Below are 16,277 nucleotides of genomic sequence, written 5' to 3'. Positions count from 1 at the left end.
TACTGTGACCGCTGAGGGGGTGTATCGGAATAGATGCATTGGCATACCGGCATACCGGAGGATCCATTGATCCTATGCATTTTGTAATTTTAGATTAGTAATCGACGGCCCATATAAATTGTTAGGAAAGTCGATACAGCAATACAGAGAGTTGAACACCATTGATTGGACCCTACATTTTTACAATACGGCCCACGCCGACATTTTGGGTTTTGAACCCTGAGCGCTATACACCTTCGTACCAAGACCAGTCAACACCATACTACATGGCCGAATACCCAGTCAGACATTTTGTCAGCGGATCAGTAGGATGCCGCGCGTTGTGGAGTTGGCGATGCTTTTACAGCGTTCCCTGTATGCAGCTTATGTTTCATGCCTTTTGCCTACATGCATGTTATGTCATTTGCCTTCATGCAGTGCGCGGCAGATCTTCCTTTGCTCATCGGGCGTTTGTGTTCACGTCTTTGATTTCTTCAACCCATGAAGCTATATAGACGCAGCTTCATGGCAACTAGTTAGATTTTATAATCATCATATTATATTTCTGATCCTGATCACATTCTTCTTTGTAGTCTTGTTGTATAGACTCCATTAGTTAGCCAAGAGAGATTTACTCGGAGTAATACTCTACTCGAGTGCAGAACCCAGATAGGCACTAGGGCTGACACTAGATCGTACACTACAGGCTTAGAGCATGAACCATTTGATACCACAATTACATAATTACAGATTCACAACCTTGGAAGAACACGAACGCACCCATTCCTTGGCCCATGTCGATCAATATGTGTCTTGTTTGCCTTTGTGTGAGAAAAGCAATTGTTATGTGATCCCACTTGCATGAGATTAATCTGACATATATTGTAGTTGATTGATCATTCGGTCCCCGTCCTCCATTAGATACCGTATACTCGATCTCGATTTCGCGACTCAGTATTCCATACGCCGCCAAAAATACGATTCTTGCCAGCCAACCCCATCAATCGTATCCAACTGTAGTAATGGATCGACTGTGCGCTCCTCCAATTATCCTTTCGGGTCGATCAATAGATGAGATTATAAAGCCCATACCTTTCCTCCAAGACATCGGTATCCGACCTTGCTAAGCGTGTCACCAGACACAATAGCTATTGTTATTGTTATCTCTCGATTGCTTTGAACATGGTATCAAGCAGTACGCCAGAAGCCTCATCCCAGTCACCGGCTCCCAAAAAAGGATTTTTCGAGACCCTATGGCGGAGTCAGTCGAGCCCGGCGCACATTCGGTCACACGGCCAAGGTGTTCAAGCATTTCCTTAAGGCGGTCCAGAAATTCCCCGAATATCTCTTTGGGCTGGCCAGGGGCACCAGAGAACTCGAAGAGGTATTCGCCAATCCCTTTATAAGACCGACGTCACCATGCTCCTTTGGTCCTAGGCAATCCCCGATCCGAAGGCGCCGGAGGAATTCGAGAAGAACCTTGATCTGATTACCAAGCGCAGTGGTCTCGACCAGTGGTATAAGCCTGGGAATAGCCTCTTGAAGAGTGTCGCCAAAGAAGCCGCCAGGCTGAGAAATGATCCGAATAACCATCTCAATTCGCCAGAACAGATCGGGGCACTCATAAATGTCGCCTTGTATAAGCTCGTTTTATACTGCGGTAGGCTTCGGAGACTGTGTTATATCCAGTTTGAAAGCTGATAAATAGGGATGGGTAGACGACAGTCAATCAATGACCGGTCCGTCAGCTGTTCAAGGAAAAACACGGATGCAGGCTCAGAGTGATCTTGTGAACAAGATTGCTGAAATAGCTACTCGAGCCCTTCCAGAAGACATGAGGCGGGTTCATCTACAATTCATCAACCGGACTCAGCAACTTGATGATATTAAAGCGAGCGAGCTGCCTGGAAAGATGAACTTTACGCCATACGGGGCCACTCAACTGGGTACATCATTGAAGAATCGAATTTTGAGTCCGCTTGTTTATAATGTGCTGAACGAAGAAAAGCCCCTTCTTCGCCCTTATCTCATTCTTACCATTACAGATGGGTCACCAAATCAGGAAGACCACCATACATTCCGGACCGCCATTCAGGAAGCAAAGAATCATGTGACTAATAAGGGTTACGATGAAGCAGGTGAGGTATGCGATTCTGACGACCGTGGGACTGCCCTGCTAACAAGATCAAAGCTATTAAATTTGACCTCAGCCAGGTGGGAAACGATTCATCTGCTACATCCTTCTTAAAAGGCTTGATCGAGGACACAACCCTCAATGGCGTGCTCCACTGTAGGGCAGGCAAGTCGATCTTGTTATTTGCTTCTGGAGGCACTACTAATGGTTATAATTAGAGCATTTGGATGCCCAGTTCAATGCCCTTCGTGGTAGTGACGCAGAGCTTGAAAATTGGGTAACTCTCCCTCCCCCCACCCGGGCTTATGCATTGGAGAAGAGTACTAATTCCTTTTAGTTGCTTGACAAGCTGAAAGGGCCGATCAAGTTTAGGGATGATTCCAAGAAGGACAAGTAGCCATGGGAGAATCGCTTAGCCGTGAAGGGATTTGAAGGGGTCAAGCTTTTCCCATACTCGCGAGTCTCGCTATCCGGTTACATATAGCATCATCTAGTGGCTAAGTGTTGATAGGAATCACATGCGAATTGTTCCCTGTATATCTCGCTTAAAATTGGACCTGCTCTACTTCTTTCTCTTTCTTATTCCCCCGATATAATTCAAATTAACCCCTGATCGCTATATACCTTCTTCACACTAGGTAGGTAGAAGTCTACAAATTAGAAAACCTCCTCGCGACATCCTGCCCCGCCCTCAACGCATACTCCACCAACTCGAACATATTAAACCCACTGGCATAATACGTCCCTTTCTGTCCCTGCAGCCCTTCGAAAAGCTCATAGTATCCCTCCCGCAGCTGCTGGGTGTCATAATGTGGAAAGTACTCGTTCTCCTGGAACGCTAGCACGTCCTCGTCATTCACTGCCCCAGCAGACACACCCGCGTCCCTCGGGTCCTTGTTGAACGCCGACAGGGTGCTCTTCAGTCGTGCGTACGCCTCATCCCGCGTCAAGTTCCCGCGGTACGGGCCCCACGACGACGTAATGGCAATGTCGAGATCGCCGTGTAGCTTTGTGAACACGACGGGGTCGCCGGTTGCGTCGGGGGGTAGGCCCGGGTGGGCGCTTGCCGCGCCGAAGGTCATGGTGTGGGGCGTGGAGAGGCGCACGGCGCCGGAGTAGAAGCTGTGGGTGCCCACTGGTGTGAAGACTTCACGTTCCTCGTCGGTCAGGTCGAGGCCGGCGCTTTGGAGTGAGGACAGAATTGGCGGAAAGGCGAGTATCAGTGCTGCGCAGGACTGGGTCTGGAGCGTGCTGTCGCTCGAGGTCTGGTATGTGATTATGGGTGACTCGCCGGTGCGGTCTGTGGATTATCCCGGGGTTAGTAAATAATTTGGCCGAGTCAGTGGAGTGTACCGACCGATGTGTGAGATGGTCGTGTCCAGGTGGATTTCTCCGGCGATGAACCTGTCGGCGAAGATTTGCAACGCCCGGTGGAAGTCTATTACATTTAGTACATTGATGTGTCCTAGAAGCTACATAACCCACCTGCAATCTCGATCATGCTGCCTTGTTGGACTTTGAGGAGCGTCATCAGCACCGGCGGGGTCAGGTATTGCAGCATGTATACCTAGGCAGTTAGCACGGATCAAGAAAGGTCGTCTTTGCAGTGGGAGACATACAATTGGCACTTGGCGATAGTCCCCATAGCCATATGCAACCATAGACTGCACAAACGCTGCCTGCAGAGTTTGGTATCCATTGCGCGCCAGCCACTCAGCTGCTGGAACGGTCAGCTCGGGGGGGAATGCCATGCTAGATCTTGCAATCAGTTGCCGCCCAGGTAACGATACAGTTCCATGATACTCACTGGATACCCCGGGGCAATATTGTAGAGGACAAAGTTCTTGTTCCACCAGTCCACGTATCTCCGCACCTCTTGCATGAAGAGTTGCATCGCCTGCGGGGGGATAGGGGGGTTTCGCCCAAATTGACCCGCTGGAGGCATTGTACTGCCACTTCTCGCCGGAGACAAAGGGAACAGAGGTCACTCCAGTCTTTAGCAGGAGCTTGATTGATTCCCGGTATGTCGGGGGCGTGAAAATCAGCGCTCCGAGAGGACTGAAAGTGGAACTGTGTCGGTTTGTCAGAGGGGGACATTACTCCAGACCTAAAAAAGAATTACGTACTTCTCATAGACAGCTTGACACTTCCCTCCCACCGCACTCTGCTTCTCAAAGGTCACCGTACGGTACCCCTTTAGCTCCAATTCCGCGGCCGCACTGAGTCCCGCAGGGCCAGCTCCCACAATGCAGACAGGACGATCTGGGTCTCTGGCTTTGACGCAAACACCCAGAGCCAGGAGGACAAATTTTATGAGGAGCTTCATTTTCAAATGCATATAACCGATTGAAAGAATGAAGGCTTCCGCACACAAGACAAAAGACCCATGATATTTCTGGCCCCCACACGACGAATCCTATATTATCCGGTATTATGCATACCCATTGGCCAAACATTTTGCCTTTGGGGCTGACAGAGCCTAACAGGCAGCGACTAGGCCGTGCAGGGGATTGTTCGCCCCCATGCATGCAGTTGCATGCAGGTGCAGACGCACATGGCTCATCCGCCACGGGTACAACCGAAAGTTGGACCCGGCCCATGCTCCGCCTGTTATTTCTGCAATAATGTAATTTAATTTCCGCCAATTGGAATTTTGAAATAGTTTTTTGTCTCGTACTGTGCCGGTCAGCGAATGATAATTTGTTGACCCGCTAGCGGCGCCACTCCGCTGCTGACGGCGCATCTCGGTAGTAGAGCCTGGCCCCCTCTAACTCTACTACTACACCGGTCTGCATTTTCTGTTCTAGTGTGGCCCCATTTCTATCCGCCACTAGGGTTGGAAACAGTAATTGACTCATTGTGCGAATTCAACCCTCTATTGGTCCCTTCTATAATTGGAATACGGCATAATCAGGGCTTTCGATGTAGCCAGGTCAATCACACCATCCTTTGCTATCGTTACCATCTCTAGTGCTGATATCAGCTTAGTGAGGAAAATTGGAATGTTTTAGCGAGACCCATGCGTTCGCAATGTGAACCTTGTGCCCATGGGATAAGGCTGATCCAAGCTACGTAGACTAAGGCCTTGTCGAACTGGAAGATACGCGTGGGCCGCCCTAGCCTAACCCCGAACATTGGATATAGATATGTGATTTTGAAATATCAATTGGGTGGGTGAGATGAAGCTGGCTCTCTCTGGTTCCACGCATAGTAACGGGGCATAAATAGAGGTCAAGGAGAGCCTCTCCTAGTGACAGCGTAATTGGACGAACCTTCTCTATCTATATACCTCTTCTTGTGGAACCGAATTAATCTGGCAACATGGCCGCCGCCAGCCAGGGACATCCATGTTCCAAACATATCGACCTCTACGGGAATGTTTACGAAGTGCCCGAATTCACCATGAAACAGATCTACGCCGCCATCCCAACTCATTGCTTTCGTCCATCCACCGCTCGCGGTCTGGGATATGTAGCGCGGGACCTTGTCCTACTCGGTAGCCTGGCCTGGATAACATACACCTATACACCTGTGCTTCCGAGTATTGCCCTTCGCACGATGGTATACACCCTCTATACCGTGATTGCTGGGATGGTCATGACAGGTATCTGGATTCTCGCCCACGAATGCGGCCACGGCGCCTTTTCCCCCTCGAGAAGAACCAACAACCTTGTCGGGTTCGTCTTGCATTCGTTCCTGCTAGTCCCGTACTACAGCTGGAAGATCACCCACTCTCATCATCACAAAGCAACGGGCGACCTGCAACGGGATAGCGTTTACGTTCCGCACAGTCGAGAGTATGTCCCTAACTCTATATAGCCATCGATCATAACCGGCTTGCTTGCTAATGGCAAAGGGACACAGATACTTCATCAAATCCACCTTTGGCCAAGACGCCGATTCCCACAGCTTCACCGAGCTGACCGAAGACGCCCCTATCGTCACACTCTGGCACTGCCTCCTGTTCCAGATCTTCGGCTGGCCCCTATACATGCTCGACAACCTGAGCGGGCAGAAAGGTGCAACCGGATTCCCCCAGCACAGCCATTACTGGTTTGGTCCCGACAGCGGGCTATACAAGGAGTCGGAGCTGTTCTCCGTCTTCCTGAGCGATCTCGGTGTGGCCGCCACGTGCATTGGACTATTTCTCGCAGCACAGGTTTTCTCCGTGTGGACGGTTCTCGTCTTCTACGGGATTCCGTATTTATGGCTGAATCAGTGGGTCGGTACGTTCGTTCGTTTCCTTCCGCCATCCCCATTCTGCCTCCTTTCTTCCAATATAACCACTCCAAATAAACCACACACTGATTTATTGCAATAAAATAATATAGTCGTCATCACCTACCTCCAACACACAGACCCCACCCTCCCCCATTTCACTCACTCGACCTGGACCTTTGCCCGCGGCGCCTCCGCAACCATCGATCGCAGCTTCTGCCTGGGGCCCCTTGATATTGACAAACATCTCTTCCACGGAATCGTCGGCACCCATGTCCTACACCACCTCTGCTCCTCCATCCCCTTCTACCATGCCTATGAGGCGACGGATGGGGTGCGCGCCGTTATGGGCAAGCATTACCGCGAAGATCGGGACACGCCGCTGATGAAGGCGCTATTTCGCAACGTTAGGGATTGCCAGTTTGTCGAGGAGAGTGCGGGGGTGGAGGGGAGCGGAGTTTTCTTCTTTCGGAATCTGCATGGACGAGGTGTCAGGCCTAGAGATGTGGCTTCGGGGGAGGGGATGAGTGTTTGGGACGGGCATTTGCCGGCTTCCTGTGAACTGAATATAAAGAAGCCGAAGGAGGTGGAGAGGGAGCGATGGGGTTGGAGGGATTTGATGAAACTTGTTTGGTGATTTGGCAGTTGGGGTCCTAGTACTTTTCCTATGGTTATATATTTGTGGTATGAGGTTAGATAAGTTATAGAGTATTATCGAGTAGACATAAAGTTATTTTTAGGACTGAACAGTCCATTGATATTGCAATAAGGTTCTTGGTATGATTTACTGCGGAAATAAAAGCCATCTCATCCACAGCCGTGGAGTAGAGACCAAAGATGAGATGAGATGAGATGATATCCAACTCCCGAGGTCTGTATTTATAACCCATGGCATCCATGATTGATATAGTACTACCCAATCTAACAAAACGGGCAAACAAAACAAAACAAAACACCGAATCAGCCAGATAAGACCCTCTAACCTGACCTACCTCCCTCCAAATCTCCCTTCTTCTCATCCTTAAAATTTTGCTTCCCTGTCAATCCCCCGCTAATAACATCATTTCTACCCACCAAACTAACCACGAAGCCCGCAATTGACAACCCCATCATAACATACCACATAGTCGCCAAACTATCTGCATAGACCCCCCCGATAAGCCTCCTGAACCGCTTCGGGGAACTTCCGGATAACCTCATACGCCGTCTCTGCCACATTACTACCCACAATCAAGTCATGAGGTATGCGTCCAGCCGTCACAGCAGAATCCACTTCCTTACTCCACTGATTCTGGAAGATGACGCCTCCCAGCCCCACGCCAAAGGCAGTCCCCATACTGCGTGTAAAGACCTGAATGGACGTTGCGATGCCGATGTCGTCGCCGTGTTGGCGGGCTTGTACGGCGAAGATGGGCGTTGGAAAGAGGAGGCCGCCGCCCAGGGATATGAGGACGCGGGGGCCGTATAGCATGGCTTTGCTGGAATCGGGGTGCATTGTTATCTTTGTATTTTATATTATGTTAGTATTCTTATTCTGTTGCTGGAAGGCTTCTATTTGGGAGTGTAGTTGCGAAAGAGAAGGGAGAAGAGGGAGGTACATACGTTTGTCCCCATTCCGGCTGCGAGGAGAGCCCATCCCACCACGATGATGTATTTAAAGTGCTGGGTGCGTTTGACAAGCATGCTGGCTACGAGGCCTGCAGGGGCGGAGTAGGCGATACAGGTCATTGTCTCCAGAGAAGCGTGGAGGACGGAGTGTTGGAGAGCACCGAGGAACTGTTGTATTAGATAACTGGTGTCAGTCAATGTTGCGGGGTTAAGAGGGGTAGGAATGAGAGAGAAGGAATGAATGAAATGGAGAGGAAGAAGACGTACAAACACAATCATATAATAAGTCAGACACCAAAACACCAACCCGTGCAGAAAGCTCGTCACGAAGCCGACAATCGCAGAGCGATCATTAAAGATCCGCAGCGGCATCATGGGCCTCTTCGACACGCGCCACTGCGTAAAGATAAAGACAGGGAAGAGTACCACGCCCAGAACCAACGGAACCAGGACAGCGGCCGAATCCCACGGATGCGAAACACCCCCCCGACGTCAACCCGACCAGGAACAGCGTCGACGCGCAAGTGAACACACCCAGTCCCGCCCAGTCCAACATCCCCAGCTTCTTGACAAACGACGACGTATCATGCTGCAACTGCAACGCATACAGCAACCCCACGATACAAATCACACAAACGGGGATATTGATGTAAAAGATCCACCGCCAGGTCGTCCTCTCCCCAATGGCACCCCCAATCGGGATCCCAATGTTTGTTCCTAGCGACCATGCGAACGCTGCGATGGCCATGTAGAGACCTCGCTCGCTCATCGTCGATATATCAGACAGGATGACCTGCACTAGCTGGATCATGCCTCCTGCGCCGATGCCTTGCACTACACGCGCGCCGATCAGCCATGTAATGGTTTGCGCGGTGGCGCAGAGAATGCTGCCGAGGAGGAAGATGGATATCGCGATAAGGATGGGCCACTTGCGGCCGAAGATTTCGCTCGTCGTGCCGTAGAGCGGGATCGTGACTGTTTGCGAGAGGAGGAAGGACGTCCCGACCCAGAAGGACTCGACGCTGCTGCTTTGGAGGTCTTGCGCTATGGCTGCCAGTGCGGAGCCAACTATTACGGCGTCCATGGAGCCGACGACCGTTACGAGAGCCAGAAAGAAGACCGTGAGCTTGAACTTGAGAGATTTTGGTTGCGGTTTCTCGTTTTCATCTTGTGAGGAGGAGATTGGCCTGTCCAGGCTGTCTTCTTTGTCTGCTTTCCCTTCTAATAGAGAGGTTGTCGCTGGACGTTTGTTGCTCATTGTGGGTTGCTCAGCACCGGGCGGGGTGGAAGCCATGACAGACAGTCACGAATGGAGAATAGAGGTGGAGGGGTCGTGGTTGTTGGGTGAGAGTTAACATAGGTAGGTTGGTAAACTCTGCGACGACTTGGCTGTGAGGACGCTCGAGGTATGTAGTGACCGATGGTCGTACATCTCCCTGTCGGTCACTGCTACAGTCTATTTGCTACTGCGATCCGTAGCTGGCCCCACCATTCTCCCGCCATTACCTTCTGTCTGAAGGGCTGCTTTCGTATGCAAGCGTAAGCCGGCACAAAGAGGCCAGTAACTGGCCCTCACCTTTGAATGACACGATCATCTAGTGCTTACGGGTAATGCCGATATAAGAAGAATATCCACCTATCTGCTGCCGTGAAAAAATCCTTCCCACAGTGTTGGCCTCTTGGCATCTGACAAGCACGGCTGATTTTACCCAACAACTGTCAACTACCGAGTGAACTCTGGAGCGTTGTACGGAGTAAATGTAGGCATTAAAACCAACCCCGATTGTGAAATTTCGGTTGGTCTCAATCCAAGTGGAGACATCAATTAGTGGGAACTACGGTACCAGTACGGTCTGCCAAATAGTTTGTACATTGCAGGATGGGCCCCGGTGAATCGTCTGAAAATATCGGGATTTGCTAACCATCAAAGACCTGGTAAGATCGGGCCAAAAAGGAGTCAAGACTGAGAGGCCAGTCTGTTGGTGGGATCGGTTTCACCTGTGCCAGAGTCCTCTTCTTATCGGTAGCGGGCTGAGACGCTAAAATTATAGATCAGCATACATCCCGGTATGCCATAAATAACCTTGGAACATCACCCACAACCTTGCGCAGGTGGAAGCCCTGGAGTCATCCATGGATGAGGTGAGACAGAACACGGTTGGTCCAGGCCCACTTCGGCCCGGACGGTTCGGGACGACTCTCCGGTGTGGGCCCGGGGGCCCGGGAGCCGAGCTAATTGCTGACGCCCCACCGGGAATGATTGACCAATGCATCGTGGGTCTTAGGGTTTTGGGGCCAAACCCAATCTCACCACATTAGTTTCGGAGGATAATCGGGTAATTACGTAAATATATGCGATGGGGAGAACTAAGATACGGCGATTTGATATCGCTTTTCGCGAGGCTGAATCGAGACAGGTGGGAGAAGGGCTTGGTGCGGCTGGCCTAAAGTTTATAAAACAAAGAACTCGACATGCCCAACAGAGCGATGAGTACGGTTGATGCTATGACGAATACGTACTAGTCTCCCTCGCTGCATCCCAACAAATTCATCCATGACAGCCCTCGCCCGACTAACCCTGCTCCGCGAACACCTCGATTCTTCCTTCCACCCTCCTCCTCCACCTCCACCGCCCAGTCCAATGATTGAGAATCCGGACAAGGATAAAATAGTGATGGAAAAACCTATTCCTCCTCTCTCAAAAGAGCGATTATCTCTCTCCCACCGGATAAATTGTTTCCTCCAACTCTGGCTGCTCAAATCCCTCGCCAACCTCTACTTCCTCTACCTCCGCCTCGTCAAGCCCCCTCAACCGGGCACCCAACCAACCCTCACTAAGCGCTATGCCTGCCGCCCAACTCTGGAAACACGCATCTTCTACCCGCGTTCATACAACCCCGCCCAGCGCCAATTGCTCCCACTCTACCTGAACGTCCATGGCGGCGGCTTCGTGATGTGCGACGCCAGCGTCGACGACACCTTTTGCAGCGCCTGGGCCAATCGCACCGGAATGCTAGTTGTCAGCCTCAACTACCGCAAGGCGCCGCTCCACCCCTTCCCAACAGCCACTTTTGACGTTGCCGAGGTCGCCAAGTGCGTCTTAGCAGATGACTCCCTCCCAATTGACCATTCGCGCATTTCCATCGGCGGCTTCAGCGCAGGCGGGAACCTCGCGCTCTCTGTCTCGCAACTCCCCGGTCTCAAAGGCCTGATCAAAGCAGCGGTGGTATACTACCCTATTGTGGATTTCGGCCACCCACCTAATGAAAAGCTGGATGCGAGACCATATAAAGGTGGTCCGACGGATAATCTGGAAAGGACGTCCTGGTGGCTGGACTGGGGGTATGTGAGTGTAGGGCAGAATCGGAGGGATCCACTACTCAGCCCAGTGTATGCGGGGAAGGATGAGCTGCCGCCGTGGATTTATATGATTGGGGCACAGTGGGATATGCTCCGGTTGGAGACGCAGCAGATGATTCATGGGTTGGCCGGACTGGAGGATAGAGTCGGGGTTGAGCAGGAGGAGGACTTTGAGGTGGGCAGGTATAAGTGGACGTTGGCGAGAGGGTGTCCGCATGGGTTTACTCATGCGAGCCCACGGAAGAAGGGGGGGTAATAGTAGGAGGAAGCGGGAGGAGATTGCGCAGGGGATTTATGAGGAGGCGCATGCGTGGTTGAAAAAGGCTCAGGTTCTTTCTTAGGTACCGTACCTACCTAGGGTTTTTGAAAAATTCCCTCTTATAGATTTTGTTGGTTGGATTAAATGGAGTAAATGTTTTCAAGGAGGGAGGTCAATAAGGGATATACACCATGTGTAATTCAGGATGAAGTATGGTTTAGCGAAGACTTTTGATCGTAACTAATAAGCCCCTCTGCCCAGGGCAAGACTTTGCTCATGCAGCTGTAGTCTTTTTAATGGTCTTCTTAGGTAGTCCTCCCTGATAGTCTTTTCATATATCTTTTTAGTGGTCCTTTTTAGTGGGCTCCTTAGATATTTATTTATATAGATATCTTCTCTCTCCCCTAACTTATTCGGTAGATAGTAGAAAGGGGCAAAAGGAAAGGCTTAATTTATAAACGGGAACTTCCCTATATAAAACATCGATGTCTCAACATCTACAATATCTCGATTTCTATAGTGCCAATTTCTATCAATATCTATGGTTAATAAAATACACATGAACTAGATTTAGGAAATGTTCTGCAAAATACAACATGGCGCACTGACGGCTATACACTGCCGTAGGATGTAGGATAACCAGCTATTAATTAACAGCGCATTTTAAGTCCGTTATATAATGCGGTAGAATCAAACTCGAATAGGGAGTTCTTTTTTATCTAGTAGCTGAAATCCTTTTTTGAGGAGCGAAGCTTGATACTGAACATGAGGAGATGGCTCAAACTCTTTACCATCTTGGGGTTTGCAATTGTTGTAACGGACGAAATGTTTGATCTTTTCATTGCTGTGCACGAAATTGTAAATCGGGGAGGACCAGTCTTTTAGAGTGCCAGAATTGTCAAGTTTAGCCTGCAGGATGCGACCATGCCTCGGCCCAAAGAAAGAAAGCATAAGTACCTATAGCATAATCAGCGCTATTTCGTCATAGCATAGGGAATTACAGGTCTTAGACAGACCGGGAAGATCCAGGCATTCTAGAACTCTGGCTGGTTGAGGCGGCATTGGATTACATTTGCAATAGGCCCTAGCTCGCCATGGAGTAGTTCGTTTTCTTTCGCCTCTGCGCCAGTGAGGGTCACAAGCTTGATGTGAGGGCGACTGGTCTTTAGATTTTCGTCGAGCCATTGGCAGGTAGAAACCGTGTACCATCTTGGAAGGGCTGCAGGCATCGAATGTCCGAGTTTAAGACCCAATCTCATTCCTTGTGGACCTTGGTAGAAAGAGTCCTCAGCCCTAATAGTTATTAGTGACTAATTAATAGACTATAGAACGAGACTCACCTGATATTAGCCCAGTATGAGGCTTCTTCTATTGAAATAGTGTCCTCATCCACTGCATTCTTAAAGCATGATTCGAAGATTTCAAGAGAGAATTGGATTTGACGAGCTCTGTCCCACATCCGGCAATCCTGCCGGACCGGGTAAGTTTGCGGGAATTCATCAAAAGTGTCCTCGAATCTGTGGAGATAGCGATCCTCGTCCTTGGTAAGCACCTTTTTATCGAGTTTGTATTCGTTAATCTGCTCCTGGGTGAGAGGTAGGAAGAGACAAGTTTCGGAATCGGTGAATTTTGGAACCTCTGGATCGAATGAGCGAACGGAGACTCGAAATTGAGCGAGCTCGGTGTGCGTATAGGCAGGCTTAGACCGAGACTCAAGTGCTAGGATGATAGATCGCGCCGCCTGCTTGTACTTGTCTCTTGAGGGAACGGGTTCCTGCGCCGGGTCAGCAGGAGAGGGATCAACAACGGAAGAAGCCATAATGAAAAACACTGAATAAGGAGCGAGGTTGAGAGACAGATGTTGTGGGCTGACCTCAGAGCTGGGAGGTCATGAAAAAAGAAGCCTGGGACATAGTTGGCCGTCAGCACGTGCGCTTGTCTCACATGACGTCGTCACATATAGCTCCCTCTGACGGAAGGAATACGGCATATTTCCACCAGGCCATAACAAAAAAATGCTAGGTTCCTGTTTAGGGCCTAAGGTCATATCCCAGTTTGAAGCCCTCCAAGTTTGAACAGCGATCTTTATGTTGCCCCTTCGACAATTTCATTCTTCCTTATACTGACATCCATTTTCGTCCTTTGAAGTTCTTATATCGTCATTCCATCAGTTAAACTCCAAACGGACAAGACGAAGCACAGCGGACTCTTTTCTTATTGTTAATATTCAATAAACGTCATTTTGCCAACTAAAGGCCAAGGCGTTTAGTACCGTAAAGTAAAGGCATTCAAGCAAGAGTAGATGGATGTTCAGCATGCCCAGCGAAGCATCCAAGCAGGCCTTTGGCGAGTAGCTCATTGGATCATCTGGATTAGCCGAGCTTGTATACAGAAAACGGGGATTAAGAACAATCTGCCCCTTGTGGATCATATGGCCCAGGAACAATCGTGAGTTGATGGCCAGCGGAGGTCACACTGGTCGCCAAGGGCTTCAGCTTCAAAACGCGGAATACTACTGCGGCTTCTTATAATATGCTTTCAACACGTATCACATCTGCATAACTATATGTCTTAACCTCATCTGTGAGGTCTGCCACTATATCCAGTGCTGCCAAGACACATTGCTAAATGATCAGTCCGAGCGAATTGGGGGTATCAGTAGCTCCTTCCAAAATGCTAAATGCGTAACTTCAGCCCTAGACCTAGTCAGCTTATCTTTCCCTATCTTAGTCTCATCCCAGTCTCATCTGATCCTGACCTTTGTTAAAATCGATTCTAACCTCACTTAATCAGATAATGTCATCGCAGAAAAAGCCATTGACCTAGCACTACAGACTCTTCGCCTGCTGAAGTATGTCTAACATCCCTCTTCCCTTAAATGAATATTTACTTATCAGCACCTATTCCTTGACAGACATCACCCTTCGCCAAACCTCAAGCAACCAAAAATTTCCAAACCATGGCAACAGAACTTGTCCGATCAGACGACCTGACCACAGACACTTCAACCCCAAGAATCAGCAATCCTAAGGGCCTCGCCATTTTATCTCGATTGGACACAGCCATTACAAAACATGAAAAGAATGAAAAGGAAATCAAAGACCTACAAAAGAGAATGGCAAGATTCGACCGTATCGTTGATTCTATCTTGGCTCAGCGACACAATGTACTCGATGAATGGGCCGGATAGCCTCGTGATCCAGACGCCGTCCAGGAAACAAACAGAGATGGAGTCGCCCACGGAGGGGGCATTGTTACGGACATTGAAGTGATTATGATGATGTTCAAACAATAATCAGAACGAGCTACGCGATGGAGGAAAGCATTTTTGACCTACTATGGAGTTTCCTGGCTCGAAGTTGCGTTTCCGAAGGATCTCAAGGCAGGATCACACTTTGGGAAAATTTTCGATATCTACGCAAACTCAAAGTGCCTTTACCGATATCAGAAGGATGTCTCCATCCCACTACATCGGCTGCTCCTACCATGACAGCTTCTTCATCAGGGTCCAGCATTGTATCAAGTGGCTTATTATTGAACATTTGACTGCAATCACGGCGCCACACTCAAGAAACAACCGAGCTCAGTGGACCCTGTCTCATCTGCACTTCTCTCGGTTACCCTTCCTCACTTCTTCCAGTTACTGTCTCATCTTCATTTCTCCCAAGTTGCTATCTTAGCTGCACTTCTCACTGTTTCGTCTTGACAATCAGGTCCTCATCAGCTCGGCTCAGTATTCCAGCTTTTCCTTTTGAATCCACACAATATGCCGGAGACACCACCCCTATCCTAGCCCACCATAGCCGTATCCTAGGCGAACCTGCCCAACCGCTAGTAGGCGACCGCCCCTAGCGACGACTTATAGTAAGCATCTCCTCTAGATACATTCTTTCAGTTTAATAGCTAACGACAAAATAAGCTTACCCGCGAAATAAACAGGATAACACTCTATCGGGGCTCCTCTAGAGGTCCTAGTTAGAAACCGCTAGGGGGTCTGATTTGAATCCTAGCCCCTAGCCCATATACGTAATTAAGCTACCGTGGAAAGTGGCCCACGCTACGCGAATGCCCAAAACGAAAACCATTACCCTACTAACTAGTGTAGTGGCTGGCGGAGAGCCACTATAGCGATCTATCACGAACTACACTAGAAAGCGACTCGACGAGCGCATTGGTAGCCGGGCTACAAACGTTGAACCAATCCTAATTCAGATTGTGGGAGAAGTCTCCCAGCAGGAGTGTACCAATTGCCTCCTTTGCTATCTTCTCGACTACCATAAGGCGCAATGCGACCGAATTCTCGGAATACTGAGCACTATTAAGGAGCAATTCGTCAACATCCAACACACTTGATTCGGGCAAAAGCTGGCTTTTCTTTCTTTTTTATTTTTTATTTTTTATTTTTTATTTTTTATTTTTTATTTTTTATTTTTTATTTTTTATTTTTTATTTTTTATTTTTTATTTTTTATTTTTTATTTTTTATTTTTTATTTTTTATTTTTTATTTTTTATTTTTTATTTTTTATTTTTTATTTTTTATTTTTTGCTTTCTCTTCACTTTGTTTTTGTTCCCTGCTGGATAAACAGCGGGCACCGGGGGTTCTTACAATGTTCCCCGTCCAACTTGAATTTGTACTTTCTTTCAATCCACCCACTTTGTTTACTTTCCCATCGCATAGAGTGCTGGTTTAGAGCCTATGGAAGGTGAATACTAGCAG

General features: G+C 49.0%; 7 protein-coding genes across 7 annotated transcripts; 4 read left to right on the top strand and 3 right to left on the bottom strand.

The window, feature by feature from the left end:
* Positions 1-1,161: 1,161 nt before the first annotated feature.
* N7519_007744 (uncharacterized protein) lies at positions 1,162-2,510 on the top strand (the record flags this gene model as incomplete). The annotated part of the gene is made up of 6 exons (XM_057294520.1): positions 1,162-1,164; positions 1,217-1,363; positions 1,417-1,639; positions 1,698-2,117; positions 2,332-2,390; positions 2,451-2,510. The coding sequence occupies 6 exons, from the start codon at positions 1,162-1,164 to the stop codon at positions 2,508-2,510; spliced, it is 912 nt and encodes a 303-aa protein (XP_057149331.1).
* A 253-nt stretch (positions 2,511-2,763) lies between these two features.
* Positions 2,764-4,439, bottom strand: N7519_007743 (uncharacterized protein; the record flags this gene model as incomplete). Its single annotated transcript, XM_057294519.1, has 5 exons — positions 2,764-3,413; positions 3,471-3,551; positions 3,599-3,680; positions 3,733-4,183; positions 4,240-4,439. The coding sequence occupies 5 exons, from the start codon at positions 4,437-4,439 to the stop codon at positions 2,764-2,766; spliced, it is 1,464 nt and encodes a 487-aa protein (XP_057149330.1).
* Positions 4,440-5,434: 995 nt separating this feature from the next.
* N7519_007742 (uncharacterized protein) lies at positions 5,435-6,968 on the top strand (the record flags this gene model as incomplete). Its single annotated transcript, XM_057294518.1, has 3 exons — positions 5,435-5,910; positions 5,978-6,339; positions 6,445-6,968. The coding sequence occupies 3 exons, from the start codon at positions 5,435-5,437 to the stop codon at positions 6,966-6,968; spliced, it is 1,362 nt and encodes a 453-aa protein (XP_057149329.1).
* A 341-nt stretch (positions 6,969-7,309) lies between these two features.
* N7519_007741 (uncharacterized protein) lies at positions 7,310-9,233 on the bottom strand (the record flags this gene model as incomplete). The annotated part of the gene is given in 5 exon segments (XM_057294517.1): positions 7,310-7,470; positions 7,481-7,832; positions 7,934-8,107; positions 8,207-8,335; positions 8,382-9,233. The coding sequence occupies 5 exon segments, from the start codon at positions 9,231-9,233 to the stop codon at positions 7,310-7,312; spliced, it is 1,668 nt and encodes a 555-aa protein (XP_057149328.1).
* Positions 9,234-10,493: 1,260 nt separating this feature from the next.
* Positions 10,494-11,555, top strand: N7519_007740 (uncharacterized protein; the record flags this gene model as incomplete). Its single annotated transcript, XM_057294516.1, has 1 exon — positions 10,494-11,555. The coding sequence occupies one exon, from the start codon at positions 10,494-10,496 to the stop codon at positions 11,553-11,555; it is 1,062 nt and encodes a 353-aa protein (XP_057149327.1).
* A 693-nt stretch (positions 11,556-12,248) lies between these two features.
* N7519_007739 (uncharacterized protein) lies at positions 12,249-13,377 on the bottom strand (the record flags this gene model as incomplete). Its single annotated transcript, XM_057294515.1, has 3 exons — positions 12,249-12,515; positions 12,629-12,851; positions 12,899-13,377. 3 exons carry the CDS (start codon positions 13,375-13,377, stop codon positions 12,249-12,251), a joined length of 969 nt encoding a protein of 322 aa, XP_057149326.1.
* A 1,140-nt stretch (positions 13,378-14,517) lies between these two features.
* On the top strand, positions 14,518-14,748 carry N7519_007738 (uncharacterized protein; the record flags this gene model as incomplete). Its single annotated transcript, XM_057294514.1, has 1 exon — positions 14,518-14,748. The coding sequence occupies one exon, from the start codon at positions 14,518-14,520 to the stop codon at positions 14,746-14,748; it is 231 nt and encodes a 76-aa protein (XP_057149325.1).
* Positions 14,749-16,277: the final 1,529 nt, after the last annotated feature.

The sequence above is a fragment of the Penicillium mononematosum genome, assembly GCF_028829835.1.
Source record: "Penicillium mononematosum strain IBT 11891 chromosome Unknown utg000003l:1.0-8172316.0:1.0-8177699.0, whole genome shotgun sequence".
Taxonomy (NCBI): Eukaryota; Fungi; Ascomycota; class Eurotiomycetes; order Eurotiales; family Aspergillaceae; genus Penicillium; species Penicillium mononematosum.
The sequence above is the reverse complement of the archived record's forward strand: the minus strand, read 5'-3'. Positions and strand labels throughout refer to the sequence as shown.